The sequence below is a fragment of the Oncorhynchus mykiss genome, chromosome 5 (assembly GCF_013265735.2).
Source record: "Oncorhynchus mykiss isolate Arlee chromosome 5, USDA_OmykA_1.1, whole genome shotgun sequence".
NCBI classification, from domain to species: Eukaryota; Metazoa; Chordata; class Actinopteri; order Salmoniformes; family Salmonidae; genus Oncorhynchus; species Oncorhynchus mykiss.
In genome coordinates this window covers 72362197-72377743 of record NC_048569.1, presented here as the reverse complement: position 1 = coordinate 72377743, position 15547 = coordinate 72362197, and the positions used below count along the sequence as shown (strand labels likewise).

At 41.1% G+C, this 15547-nt stretch overlaps 1 protein-coding gene across 1 annotated transcript; it reads right to left on the bottom strand.

The window, feature by feature from the left end:
- Nucleotides 1–161: 161 nt before the first annotated feature.
- On the bottom strand, nucleotides 162–14892 carry LOC110524510 (transmembrane emp24 domain-containing protein 5). Its single transcript, XM_021604235.2, has 4 exons — nucleotides 14515–14892; nucleotides 9755–9852; nucleotides 9478–9661; nucleotides 162–2309 (listed from the first exon to the last, which is right to left on the bottom strand). The coding sequence occupies exons 1-4, from the start codon at nucleotides 14689–14691 to the stop codon at nucleotides 2091–2093; spliced, it is 678 nt and encodes a 225-aa protein (XP_021459910.1). The 5' UTR covers nucleotides 14692–14892; the 3' UTR covers nucleotides 162–2090.
- Nucleotides 14893–15547: the final 655 nt, after the last annotated feature.

The window sequence follows — 15547 nt, the reverse complement described above, 5'->3', positions numbered from 1 at the left end:
TGCAAGGAGTGTTGAGACAATACTTTAAAAATATTTTGCTTTCCTAACCTCTCCTTCATTACCACTGATAAATGAAATATCTACAGTGCTGTCTGCAGTCTGAAGTGGCTTCTCATTTCCTACCACTCATTTGAAGTCAAAGGACACAACAGGACACCACATTCAGAAAAGTATACTTTTTTAATTTGACACATTTACATATACAGAACATTAGTCTGTATATCTCAGATTATAAACTGGGTGGTCCAAGCCCTGAATGCTTATTGGCTGACAGCCATGGTACATCAGACCATATACCACAGGTATGACAAAACCTTAATTTTTACTGGTCGAATTACTACGTTGGTAACCAATATAAAAGTAAGTATTTACATTTTTTTTTTAAAAAGTATTTTAGCTGATGCTCAAGCAAGCATCACCATGGGAGATTAATCAATAAAATGAATATTTTTAATTTATAGAATGTCATTGATGCTCTTCTCCAACTTTTTTGTTCCTTTCTGCACAAGACAATGATGGCCTCTAACGAACAAAAAACTCAATGCTTTGAACCTACAGGCAAGATGTTTAGGAGAAGGTGTCTATTTTACTAACCTTATGATGGAACGAGGAGAGTATATTTTAGCAATAAGGCACCTCAGGGATTTGTGGTATATGGCCAATATACCACGGCTAAAGGCTGTATCCAGGCACTCCGTGTTGCGTCGTGCTTAAGAACATCCCTTAGCCGTGGTATAATGGCCATATACCACACCCCCTCAGGCCTTATTGCTAAAATATACTCTCCTCGTTCCATCATAAGGTTAGACACCTTCTCCTAAACATCTTGTCGTAGATTCAAAGCATTGAGTTTTTTGTTCGTTAGAGTTTAGCATTCTTAAATTAACCAGAAAATCAATAGCTATCTGATTATTTATCAAAGTTACCTGGCTATTTCATTGAGCATGCTTTGTTGTATACCCTTCAGTCCGAGAGGTGAAAAAAGTCACGTTGTTTTGCATGAGCAGTTTGGTGTCCAGCCACAAGATGGCGGTGTGGTGTTACTCATCAACAACCACATCTGTATGTTTGTCCAAGTGCGTATATGACAGAGCTACAAAACAATAAAATAAAGCCAAATAACGGTCAATTAGTTGATTTCCCAACCACTCCCACCTCCTTCAGTCACCCGCAACCCTTTTCCCACAACCTTCCCTGCCTCTTTTACCCCCCAGGTGCAGCGTGTGATTGCTGTGATGTTAGATAGCATTCTATTTCTGTCACAAGAGAAAAAGAGAGCGAAAGGGGCAGGGCAGGTTCCATTTCGCTTCTGCCAGTATGACTGAAATCCGACTCGCCTGTCAGCACTAAGTCTGACAGACCATCAGGACAGAGTAGAGTTATAGGAGGATGAAAAGGAGGGAGTAGAAGAGAACAGCCGTGATTTAGAGAGTTACATATGGAACCATTCCCTTTCCCCTACTCCACTTCTCCATTTGCTGGAACTGGCAGACAGCAGCGGTTTCAATGAAGAAGTGTGTGGGTTTGAGTGTGTGTGAGTAAGAGATTGTGTGAGAATGAGTGTGTTTTTGAAAGAGAGTGAGAGGTTGAAAGGCCGTATCAATAACCTACTCTACAATAAAGTGTTTCGCAACATGACTCACAGGTCACATACTGGAAGACCTCGAAAGACGTGACACAGAGACAGGACAGTCACACACCTCAGTGTCTGGAAGAAAAAGTTTAGAGGTCACATTACCATATTAAATTAGAAATACTTGTTCATTTACGCTCACTTTTAAACACCAATAACTGAAGGTCTGGCTGGTGTTTCACCCGCCACTGATTATTAGATAGATAGAGCAGATACCAACACAGACCCTCTGAGCAACAGCAGCTAGACAGAGGAGAACAGAGCAGAGGAAGAGACTGGACAGGTATGGCATTTGTGTCTGTAAGGATGTGTGATGTAACGTATGAGTGTGTGAGTGTTGTACATAAAAATCTGATGAGTTACAATCTCATCTTCACCAACAGTCCTGCTCGCTATTGGCTGGCAGGTGTAGACAGAGCTGTCCGTCTCTCCCTGGCCCTTCCCAGTGGGCGGGGTGTTACGTGCGCGCGTGTCTCTTGTCCTCAAACAGGGCACGGATGAGGTAGACCTGCACTCCCGTCACCAGCATCATCACCAGCATGTTGGTCATGGACCACATGTTGACCCGGTCGTAGTTGGACTCCTGGAGGTTGCGATCGCGAGCCTCGAACGCTTTGAGCACAGTCTGTATTTGAAGGCTCTTCCCCAGCCGGGCTTTAACACTGTTAATGGTGTCCTGGAGAGCAGAGAGAGGTAGTAGTTTGGGTTATTGTAATAGTCATAGAACCATCCTGGAACTAGTATTAAGCAATATACTGAGTAGAGAAAGTAGACTGGACTTCAGGACCATGCAGATTATAGATGTTACCTAGAGAGGTCCTAAGGGACCAAGGCAACAGGACAGGTGGGGGCATGTAAACAAGGCCGACAAGTCAGTGAGTCCTCTCAAGGGACCACAGCTGTACTTTACACTTCCTGCCTCTGACTGTGTCTGTGTACTGATACTGGGGGGGGGGGGGGGGGGGGGGGGTCTGGAAGAAAGATCAAACCATTCTGCTCTGTTGTTGTGACATTGATGGCTGTGGTGCTCAGTCTCTCTGACCTTCTGCTGTTGTGTTGGCAGCGTGTGTGAGCTGGGTCAAAGTGACACCACCTTTGTGGTTGTGTACTCTAAGATGACGTGTAGTAATTCCAGGCATCTCTACCTCAGAGTAGTGTTGTCACGATACCAGAACTTTGACACCAATACCAGGTTTAGTATCACGATACCATCACAATTCTCGATACCAAAATTATATCAAAACAATACCAAGGGAAAAGAAGAAGGACTATTAGCCAATGTCACAGAATGGCACTTGGATCTTCTGAGTTCAATATCATTACATTTTAAATTTTACATAAAAAAAATCTATACATTTAATGAATCAATTAGACAATCAATCAACTACATAACATCATAATGGTAATCATTTATTTGTATGGTCTATTAATAAACTGGGTTAATCAAGATGTAGCCTAGTTCTCCCACTTAAAAAGATGAGAGAGGGCTGTAATTTTCATCATAGGTACACTTCAACTATGACAGACAAAATGAGAAGAAAGAAAAATCCAGAAAATCACATTGTAGGATTTTTACTTATTTTCCACCATAATTTGCAAATAAATTCATTAAAAATCCTACAATGTGATTTTCTGGATTTTTTTTCTCCATTTTGTCTGTCATAGTTGAAGTGTACCTATGATGAAAATTACAGGCCTCTCATCTTTTTAAGTGGGAGAACTTGCACAATTGGTGGCTGACTAAATACTTTTTTTGCCCCACTGTATACACAATACAGGTGAATTCATATGTATTCCAGTGAAATAAGAACTTACATTTTAGGAATAACCATTACTAAGGATCAGAAGTCGAGACGCTTCCTAAATCTTAACCCTGTTATTCAAAAACCCAGCAGATGCTACACTGAACAAAAATAGAAAACATAACATGCAATAATTTCAAAGATTTGACTGAGTTACAGTTCATATAAGGAAATCAGTCAATTGAAATAAATTCATTAGGCCCTAATCTGTGGATTACACATGACTGGGAATACAGTTATGCATCTGCTGGCCACAGATTAAAAATAAATACAATAATGTAGAGGCATGGATCAGAAAACCAGTCAGATCTGGTGTGACCACCATTTGCCTCATGCAGCACAACACATTTCCTTCACATAGAGTTGATCAGGCTATTGATTGTGACCTGTGGAATGTGGTCCCACTACTTTAATGGCTGCGCGAAGTGGCTGGATATACGTGGGAACTGGAACCCGCTATCGTACTCGTCAATCCAGAGCATCCCAAACATGGTCAATGGGGCACATATCTGGTGAGTATGCAGGCCATGGAAGAACTAGGACATTTTCAGCTTCCAGGAATTGTGTACAGATCCTTGTGACATGGGGCCGCCATTATCATGCTGAAACATTGAGGTGATGACGATGGATTAATGGCACGACAATAGGCCTCAGGATCTCGTCACGGTATCTCTGTGCATTGAAATTACCATCAATAAAATGCAATTGTGTTCGTTGTCCTTAGCTTGCCTGCCCATACAATAACCCCACCACCACCACCATGGGTCACTCTGTTCACAATGTTGACATCAGCAAACTGCTCACCCACATGATGCCATACACAATGTCTGGCATCTGCACGGTACAGTTGAAACCGGGATTCATCCTTGAAGAGCACACTTCTACCAGTGGCCACCCAAGGTAAGCATTTGCACACTTAAGTTAGTTACGACGCTGAACTAGTCAGGTCAAGACCCTGGGTGAGGACAATGAGCACACAGATGAGCTTACCTGACACGGTTTCTGACAGTTTGCGCAGAAATTATTTGGTTGTGCAAACCCACAGACGATCCCGCAGTTGAAGAAGCCAGATGTGGAGATCCTGGGCTGGTGTGGTTACACATGGTCTGCGGTTGTGAGGCCGGTTGGACATACCTCCAAATTCTTTAAAACGATGTTGGAGGCGGCTTATGGTAAAGAAATGAACATTAAATTCTCTGGTAACAGCTCTAGTGGACAATCCTGGAGTCAGCATGCCAATTGCACACTCCCTCAAAACTTGAGACATCTGTGGCATTGTGTTGTGTGACAAAAGTTCACATTTTAGAGTGGACTTTTATTGTCCCTAGCACAAGGTGCACCTGTGTAATGATCATGCTCTTTATTCAGCTTCTTGATATGCCACACCGGTCAGGTGGATGGATTATCTTGGCAAAGGGGAAATGCTAAACAAATTTGTGAGTATGGAAAATGTCTGGGATCTTTTATTTCAGCTCATGAAGCATGGGACCAACACTTTACATGTTGTGTTTATATATTTTTTCAGTGTAAATCAAATGGCTACAGTGGGACCTTTTTCTTACCTTACAAAAGGAAATTGAACAATATTTTAACACAATGCAATACTCTACCAACAAAAAAGCTGTAAATTATAAGTGTATGTATATCCCTTAAGGTTCTTGTGTAATGTGTTATTGTACCCTCTATCCCAACTGTCCTTTGTATATTATTTATGTATACTTGTGTTCCCCGTGTACTGTTGTATTATTGTTTCAAAATGTATTATAAATCACCATCTTGACTGGGAGAGACGTGAGGCGGGGAGATGAAGTGAATTAATAAAGTTTTTGGTGACAATCGGCAAAACAATATTTTGCATTATGGTCACATATTATCACAAAAAAAAGAAACTAGGGTAGTGAATTGATGTTAGCTTGAGCTGTAAGCTAGCAAGGAAAGTTAGCCTACAAAACTGGAAGCTACAGGGATCTTGCATTGTAAAATGTCCTAGCCTGTAATGAACATAGTTTTGATAACAGTTATTAACAGTTTCAACATCTCTACATGCCATTTTGCATTAAAACTTCTGTGCAGCATAAGTGGTGATGTAGCACATTCTTCCAGTGAGTACAGTGGTTCCTCAGCTAGCAATGGGTAAGTGGAGCAGGCACGGTTAGGGCTGTGGCAGTCATGACATTTTGTCATCCTGTTAGTGCCGTGCAAAATACTGCTGGTCTCATGATGATTTAACAATAATTAACATAACAAGTTTAGCATCTCCAGGCCTCCACTAATACAAGCTGCTGATGAGAGCCTTCAGAACATCTACATTCAACTTAATATACACCATCACATCAAATCCATTATTTATTTAAGTCAGGTCTAAAAAAATATGATGATATGATGACAACATTTTCTTCTGAAATACATTATCTGGCTATGCTCCATGCCATAGGCTTGTTCATTTAGCTGACAAGATATGCCATTATTTTATATTACATGATTTTATACTAATAAGAATATAACTGAACTTAGCTGAATAAAATATCAATTATATTTTTCCCATTCCGGAGCGATTGCGCATATGAAGTGACTATGTTGAGCGTATAAGTGCTCATTTGAAACAGGTCCTGTACGCTATATTTAGTTATTTGGCAACTTTAGTTGGTTAATGATACAAATCAAAACATATATGGGCTGCATGATGCGACTATAGACTATTGATGATTTGGGAAAGTCGCAGAAAAAGCTTGCGCTGTGTTCCTTGCCTGAGGTGACACAGCTGTTCTCTCATCAAGTGACCATATTTTCACCCATCAAACTATTCCCAATTTAATCATGTCTTTATTAATACGTAAAATTATTTTCGATTTAGAATGCCCCATTATCAAATAGGCAGGAACAGGCGCAGGGGAAAAATAAGTCATCTGTATGCACTCGAATAGCTGCCGCGCGCTTTCCAGCCGGTTCGTTTTTCAATTATGCTGGGTAGGCTACTCCGGTTTTATAGCGGAGCATGGGCTTAATATGAGCAGCTGAGAAAGAAAGAAAAAAACACTTTTTTCACTCCACCCGTTAAGCACTGTTTGAGGAGCATGATCGCTGCGCTACATGTGATATTCCGCCCAAACTCTGTTCCTTGCAGATACCCAGTGCTTCATTTGGGAAAAATGTGACACATTTTGGAGTATAGGTTTGGCCAATCACTAAAGACATATACATATTTTGTATTCTTTTTTTAATGTTTTTCTGCCTTGCATAATATTGTATAACAGCACAATCATAATTCTTCGGGCTTGGCTTCATGTATAGGCCTAATCCTATGCATTTACATAAACTCTAATATGCTGCTGGGTGTTTTGAAAGAATCATCTCCTTAGAAAGCACTGCCCATTTCATTGTGTTTGGCTTTGAAACAACATCCACGAAGCCCATGTTTTACACTCAGTGGTTAAACGGACATTACAGCCCTGAGTACCAGGCCATTAGCGACCGAATGGTCGTTAGCAAGTTGTGTACCACCAACACATGTCCAGAGTGCATAAAAATAGATTACCGTGGCTCAACGGTCATGACTCATGACTGATGGTGTGGCAGCAATACCGTCACCGCAACAGCCATAGGCACGGTGCTCTCGCGCTGAAAGGGGACATTGGTTGCGACATGATCCTCTCTCAATCAGTAGACGACATGAGAAACATTTGGCAGAAGTACCCAAAGTAAAAAACATTGTAGTACTGAACCGTTGTTTGGGTTCTAGCACTGAGAAAGTACAATATTTCAGTATACTGTGCAACACTGGCCCAGAAAGACAGGACAGACACCGATGTCAACAGGCTTCAGACAAGACCCAGATTCTTCTGCCCTGCTGGTCACACAAACCACTCTACCATTACTAATGGTAATTTCCATGTAAAAGGACCAGTGGCGACCAGTCATTCAGGCAGAGCCCCACCTGTTTTAGCTATTTTGGCATTAATATGTGTCACATATCAGTTTGCAAACAATGTAAAAAAACAACAACAAAACACATAATTGATTTAATAAAGCCGCATACAAACATGGTCTCTTTTTTGCTGTCTTGAGTAAGGCAGCTCCAAAATACAGGTGTTTTAGTCTAGCCCAGTGCTTCCTGTGGTGGTGGGGCAGCCAGTGGAATATACAAAGTGTATGTCCTCTAGTTGCACCATGATTAGCTCAGTGTTCTGTCACTCGTCGGGACAGTGCGTCACCTCCAAGCAGTGGCGATTTTAGCTTGTAAATCTTGACGGGGCAACAACAACAAAATCAAGTGGGATGCATGCCAGCAAAGCAACTACACAACACTAAACAATACTTTCATTGCACCATAACGGTGACAAACGGTGCCCACTAACTGTTTGGGTCTACATAAAGATGTCCCAACAGCAGTCCCAACACTTTACCACTGCTACACCTGGCTTTCAGCGGAGCCTTGTCTGACAGCAAACTGTTAGGGTCTACATAAAGATGTCCCAACAGCAGTCCCAACACTTTACCACTGCTACACCTGGCTTTCAGCGGAGCCTTGTCTGGCAGCAAACTGTTAGGGTCTACATAAAGCTGTCCCAACAGCAGGGTGCCAACAGCAGTCCCAACACTTTACCACTGCTACACCTGGCTTTCAGCGGAGCCTTGTCTGACAGCAAACTGTTAGGGTCTACATAAAGATGTCCCAACAGCAGTCCCAACACTTTACCACTGCTACACCTGGCTTTCAGCGGAGGCTTGTCTGGCAGCAAACCGTTAGGGTCTACATAAAGCTGTCCCAACAGCAGGGTGCCAACAGCAGTCCCAACACTTTACCACTGCTACACCTGGCTTTCAGCGGAGCCTTGTCTGACAGCGAAAAAGTTAATTGAGCAATGACGTCGTGTCCCCATGAGTGACAGAACACTGAGCCGATCACAGCGCAATGCTCCTATTTTCTGCTGGCTCGCCCCACCACCACAGAAAGCACTGAGCTAGGCTGAAACACCTGCATTTTGGAGCTGCATCACTCAAGAAAACAAAAAGAGACCATGTTTGTATGCAGCTTTATTAACTTACTATATATATATATATATATATATATTTTTTTTTTTTAAATTGTTTGCAAACTTATATGTGACATGTATTAATGTCAAAATAACATGTAAAATAGGCATGCCCCCCCTCCAAAAAAAGTATTTATATATATCCATAATTATGCATTTCTGTGTCGTATAGATCAGGGACCGATGGTGAAATTCCGTTACCGGGTGTAAATCCACTTCACTTACTGTAGTTCATATTTTTTCAAAGTCAATGTGTCATGTCATAGTTGACACTCCATTATTTTTGCAGACATTGTTCAATCTTAATTGGGAGCAGATATTTAAGAGTTTTTGGAAAACGTGGACACAAAAAACTGAGGTAGATTATACACAAATTATGTAACCAAACTTTGCATCTGCACAGCTCTTCCAGTAAATGTGTTTTTGTAAAATGTTCAGTGTAAATTGCTAAAAGTAGTGATTGTGCATAGAGTTGTATGGTTTGTTAAACTCTGTTAAACTTTGAAATCAATGGTTTTTGTTTGACATATATTTTAAGTAAAAAATGTGAGTCTGTCTAATTCTGTTACCGTGGAATTGCCCTAATCTGACTAACACATGGATTTTTTTCCAATGGCTACCCACAGGGTTTCCTTTTTGACTATCAAGTATCACTTTCCAAGATCTTAAAAGAACGTGTGAATTCTGTGAAATGTTATGTGCGAAGTCGCATGATGTAATACAGATGCTGAGTGAATAAAACGCACCCTCCATGACGCCATACATCTATAGTGTGTCTAAAAGCAAAGCATGCTTCCAGTCCTAGCTAGGACTACAACTCCATCCTTTTCTAGAAGTTACGCACTTGCACACTCCGTGTCATGGATTTCAAAGCATAGGATTGGTGTAAGCATTGGTTGGAGGGTTTCCACCATTGTAAAATCCATGTGAGAAAGTTTAAGTACACACTTCAGGAGAAGGGTAAAGAATCAGCATGTAGCCTAGATGTAATATAAGCACACCCCCTCACCATGATGTCCTCCAGCTTCATGTCCAACATGTCGGTCCCATGGACGTACTCCTTCCAGTCCTCTGGCTCCTCCCCTTCCTGTTCCATGTTGTCCATGAGAAGCTCGAAGAAGATGATCTTTTCCGACACAGCAGAAAACGAGTTGTCAAAACAAAACATGTAGTCTCCATCCTCCGTCTCTACACTAATGGAAACACACCGGGAGAGAGAGTGAGAGAGAGCGAGCCCAACTCTATGTGAGTGTGTATTTCACACTTGCGTGGTGTGTGTGTCTTACGTGTATACTCCGTCTGATTTGCGGTGTTCGCTGTACAGAACGTGTCCAGTAGGAGACGACAGGGAGAAGTCAACATCCAGACCGGCTCCGTCCAACACCTGAGGACACACACAGACAAGTGGGATGGGTGAGAGACAGATGAGACAGAATGATAAAAGGAGAGCGAGAGAGAGACACACAGAGTCAAAACAAAACTGCATCACCTATTGGCTTGCCTCGTCAAATAAAAAGTTAAATAAAAAAATACATTGGGAAACAAGCACAGAGCAAAATGCAGTGCTATGTGGCCCTAAATCGACATTATACCATGGCAAACGAATTCTTGATGATTTATAATTGATGTTGTTACCGATATTGTTAATGAATCATTCCATTTCCAAAGTATGCTTTTGTCGGCTTCCCTGAATTAGCTCCCCTAAATGCAAGAAAAGTTCAACTTTCATGGGGCTCTCTAAATTATTCTAATTTAACCATGCAGTGGTAATTATGAAAATAAAAGCTCCCAAATGAAACGAACACACCAATGTAATCCGTAGGGGAGTTGCAACGATGGGACAAGACTGTAACTACTAATTGGATATCACCAAAAGGGGGTAAAAGTGAAAGAAAAAAAATAATAATTAATAATAATAATAATAATTGTTTATTTTGCACTTTTACCCCCTTTTGGTGATATCCAATTAGTAGTTACAGTATTGTCCCATCGTTGCAACTCCCCTATGGACCCAAAAGAGGCGAAGGTCGAGAGCCATGCATCCTCCGAAATACTGCACTGCTTCTTGACACACTGCTCACTTAACCCAGAAGCCAGCCGCACACGGTCCAGTTGGCGACCATTGTCAGCTTGCAGGCGCCCAGCCTGCAAGGAGTTGCTAGAGCACGATGGAACAAGGAAGCCCCGTCCGGCCAAACCCTCCCCTCGCCCGGACGACGCTGGTCCAATTGTGCGCCGCCTTATGGGTCTCCCAGTCATGGTCGGGCTATGACACAGCCTGGGATCGAACCCGGGTCTGTAGTAACGCCTCAAGCACTGCAGTGCAATGCCTTAGACCACTGCACCACTCATGAGTCCTCAAACCATTTATTTATATATGATTACACAAACTGTGTTCCTGTCCACGAATGGTACTGTAGAATTCTATAGCTAGTTAGACAGCAGCGCTGTCCACTCAGTAGTGCTGAATTTCGGCCTAAGCTGAGCTCTTTTAAAAGCATTGATTTTCCTTTGTACATCCTAATTTTCACCATTTATTTGCCATGTGTCCTTTATAGAAATAGCCTTTATTCCAATGCATTAGATTCATCCGTTGATTTATTACCGTTTGCTTTTGTCAGTCAACTGTGTTCACTGCTTTGTTTTTCCAGGTGCGTGCGGGTATTGGTCTTCTCTGTGCGTCTGTGGCCAGAAGAAGTAGACCATTTATTTAGCTTGATTGTTTTCTATCAATATTTGTTTTCAGCTGATGGTAGACAATATCACTACAACTAGCCTACACAGACACCAATATGCTTCCAATCCATCCAACAAGTATACACAGTGTACAAAACATTGGGGACAGCTCCTAATATTGAGTTGCACCCCCTTTTGCCCTCAGAACACCCTCAATTCGTTAGGGAATGGACTCTAAAAGTTGTCGAAAAGCATTCCACAGGGATGCTGGCCCATGTGGACTCCAATGCTTCCCACATTTGTGTCAAGTTGGCTGGATGTCCTTTGAGTGGTGGACCATTCTTGAGACACACAGGAAATCTGAGCGTGAAAAACCCAGCAGGGTTGCAGTTTGTGACACACTTAAACCGTTGCGCCTGGCACCTACTACCATACCCCGTTCAAAATCACTTACATTTTGTCTTGCCCATTCACCATCTAAAAGACACACATACATAATCCATATCTCAATTGTCTCAAGGCTAAAATAATATTTATTTAACCTGTCTCTTCCCCTTCATCTACACTGATTGAAGTGGATTGAACAGGTGACATCAATAAGCTTTCACCTGGTCAGTCTGTCATGGAAATCGTACACTCAGTATACGTTAATGACAGCAGGCCTATAGTTGGCTTTTTCGGTCACAACCATTAGATTTTGTATTTGCATAGGCCTACTTTATTTGGGATTTGTGTGCCCATGAGAACTGTTTTCACGGCGAAAGATAATGAAATGTTATGTAGGCATAGTTACACTTAGTGCACTTTCTGAGATCTCCAAGATCCAGGATTCATACAGGTTAAAGTTCTAACTAAATGGTTAAATGCTTAATAATGGCAAATAACAGTCACAAATGTCATTCATGTAAGGAAAGAATGGTAGTGTTTTATGTCACATGATCTGTGAACACTCCAAGCATTCAACTAATGAATTATGGACAACTCATGAACTAGGGTGTAAACATGTTTTGATTTGTCTCATGTAGGCCTATTATATTGAATGTAGGCTACCTGTTCTGCGTGTATTCATGTGTATAAAATTGCCTCGACTGAGAGGGTAGGTTACTGCCAGTGGTGTTGGCCTAGTAGAGGGTAAACACAGTTTACCCACCTTTTTCAGAAAAATGCATTGAAAGTATAGAGCGCGTTACTTTTTTCACCACAACCGGCAATTAGAGTTTACCCACCTATCTTTTTTACCACTACACCACTGGCTACCGGTAGACCTATTTGAAGTTCATGGTAAAACACATTGTAGCCTAGTCTAGTAAATTGACTGTGTGTGTTAGGGTGACCATCCTGCTATTTCACGGGACAGTTTCAGCCCCAATTCAGGTGTCCCGACTTTTCAGGCAACAAATAATGTTAATTTGTCAGCAAGACACATCAATCAATGCAGGCCCAATCAATGGAGGCCTAATCAATAACAATCACTGAATGTCATTAGGCACACTTATTGGTGTTTTGTCACAGATGTCCATTTCCATTCATCAAATGGCACAAGTGTACATGCAGTGTACTGTTGTGCTGCTAGAATTATTTTGTGGACGAACATGCACAGGTAGCCTACTTTAAGTGATTTGTTTGACAATCAGATGAAAACCATGACTGGCTGTGTGCATGCCACATTAAAAGGTCATCAATTCTTACCATTAAATTACGTCTTTATTATTATTATTATCCCCTTTAAAAAAAAAAATCACCCAAGAGACCACCCCAAATGTCACAGTGTAATTCGCACTCAGAAAGAGATAAAGGTTGAGGAGAGCTGGTGCTAAAAAACAAGCAGAGGTGCTTCACAATGTCCAGTCCAAGAACAAGGCCTATTTTCAGTAGTGAAATATGGTTGGATTGAGTCCATTCAAGACAATAAGTGAACAGGCCAGTCCCTGGTGCCTATTTCTCTACAGTTGCATTACTGGTTTACTATTTCCACAGATCTCTGCCTCCTCTGTTACTCAGGAGCAAAGAATGACAGGGTTTCCTAACTTTAATGTCTAGTTATTTGAGGATTTCCAAACACAGACATTGAGCAGATACCATGAAGTACTTAGAAATTAGTGTCTCCACAAACTAAGGACATTGTCAGTTTTGTTCACACTCCGATGGCAGAGTGGTGGGCTACAGCATGCCACAGAAATAGCTTGTCTATGGTGGTAGCATGCTACAGCTAGACTATCCTACTGTGATGGTATGACACTCCGTTATGTCAGAAATGTTAAAATATTTCATAGAAAATAGAGGTTTTACCAGACTTCTGTGTTGAGATTTGTGATTCAGGGCTACAACTCAATTGGAAACATTTTAAACACATCAGCAGAGCACAATCTAGTGCTAGGCCAATGAAATAGGAGTAAGAGGAACCACAGCCTAGGATGGAATGTCATTATTAGAAAGGAACTTATAGCCAGTTCTGGGAAAAAACGAGTTTCTAAACTAGTATGATGGCATCATTTCAAAATCATATAGGCCTATAGTTAGTGTTTAATACATTTACAATACATTTAATTTACTCAACCTATTCCACAAGTAGTTCCTAGGTTCTGGATTCAGATACGACCAGTGGTGTAAAGTACTTAAGTAAAAATACTTGAAAGTACTTCTTAAGTAGTTTTTGGGGTATCTGTACTTCACTATTTACTTTAACATTACTAAATTCCTGAAGACAATGATGCACTTTTTACTCCATACATTTTCCCTGACATCCAAAAGTACTTGTTACATTTTGAATGCTTAACAGGGCAGGAAAATGGTCTAATTCACAAACTTATCAAGGGAAGCGGTCATCCCTACAGCCTCTGATCTGGCGGACTCACTAAATACGCGCTTCGTTTGTAAATGATGTCAGTGTTGGAGCTTGCCCTTGGCTATCCGCAAATTTAAAAAAATATATATATATAATAATTATTAAATGGTGCCGTCTGGTCTGCTTAATATAATGAATGTTTTATTATTTATAATTTTAATACGTAAGTATATTTTAGCAATTACATTTACTTTTGATACTTAAGTATGTTTAAAACAAAATACTTATAGACTTTTATTCAAGTAGTATTTTACTGGGTGAATTTCACTTGAGTCATTTTCTATTAAGGTATCTTTACTTTTACTCGTTTGATAATTGGGTACTTTTTTCCACCACTGAATACGACAGCGCTAACCACAATCAATGATGGGATATGCACATAACATGGGACTTCTTGTGAAGTCATGCGAGTAGTTCTAGCAGAGTAGAGACAGTCTCCAAAGCTACCCACATGAGTTATATCAAGTGTGCTCATTTACAATTATGTGTTCACCCTTTCCCCATGTAAAACCAATCATACGGCACCTGATATTCTATCTCCAGCGACGCGTCCTTCTTCATGGTCTGGAAGAAGCACTCCTTCCGCCCTGCGGGGAGTGTGAATGTGAAGTCGCTGACCAGGCTCTGGGAGAACGCAGCCACCAGGAACTTCTCAGACACCAGCACCGAGAACAGGCACAGTAACATCCGGGCCACGTCCATGGTCTCCCGCTGCCTTCAACTCTTGATTTTGACTCCGTAAAGAGACAAGCTCTCGATAAGTGCTAGTTCAGTTCGTCAAAACGTAATTTATGATGACCAGCTCACCGTTCGATGGCAATCACGATATGAGGACCCTGCCTTTTCAGAATGGAAATCGTTTTCGCTCAACGAGTTTTGATGTTTGAGATTTTAACCCAGCATTTAGAATGTGAGGATCTGAGCCTCAGTGCCTCACATTCTAAATGCTGGGTTAATTTCAAACCTTTTCTTATTCAATTTAATGTATTTATTGGTGCATAAAATATATCTGGGACACATTCTGCGTATATTATGTTACATTTAACAAAAACGTTAACACAGGCAGATCTCAGAAGTCGCACGTTTCCGTTGTATGATGGGCAATGTAGTGTTTAAGAACAAAAGACGGCATCCAACGCTGCTCCAAGAGCGCACTCGCCTTAACAACATCAGGACCGTTATAATACCTATTACACCTAGCGGTCAAACATGGAAATGGTTCACTAAAAAGAAGTGCTGTGTTTTGTGTAAATTTACAGTGGCGTGATGTTTTGATAGCCATGTAAATCTCGCTAGGACAAGGTGATTTATCAATATATTTTCCTCTATTAGCTGCTAATGATGATCTGGACAAGAGTGCCAAATCGAGGCAAAGGTAAGAATCTATGGGTTAACTATCTAATGTCAGCTAAATGTAGTAATTAATAAATTAGCTACATTTCTTAAAATGGCCAATTCTGTGAACTGTCTTGTGCAAGTTTTAAATTTACACAATACCAGTGAGCGAAGGTGTCAGCTAGGGATGATGTGCAAGACCTTGCAGGGATTTATAGTTTTG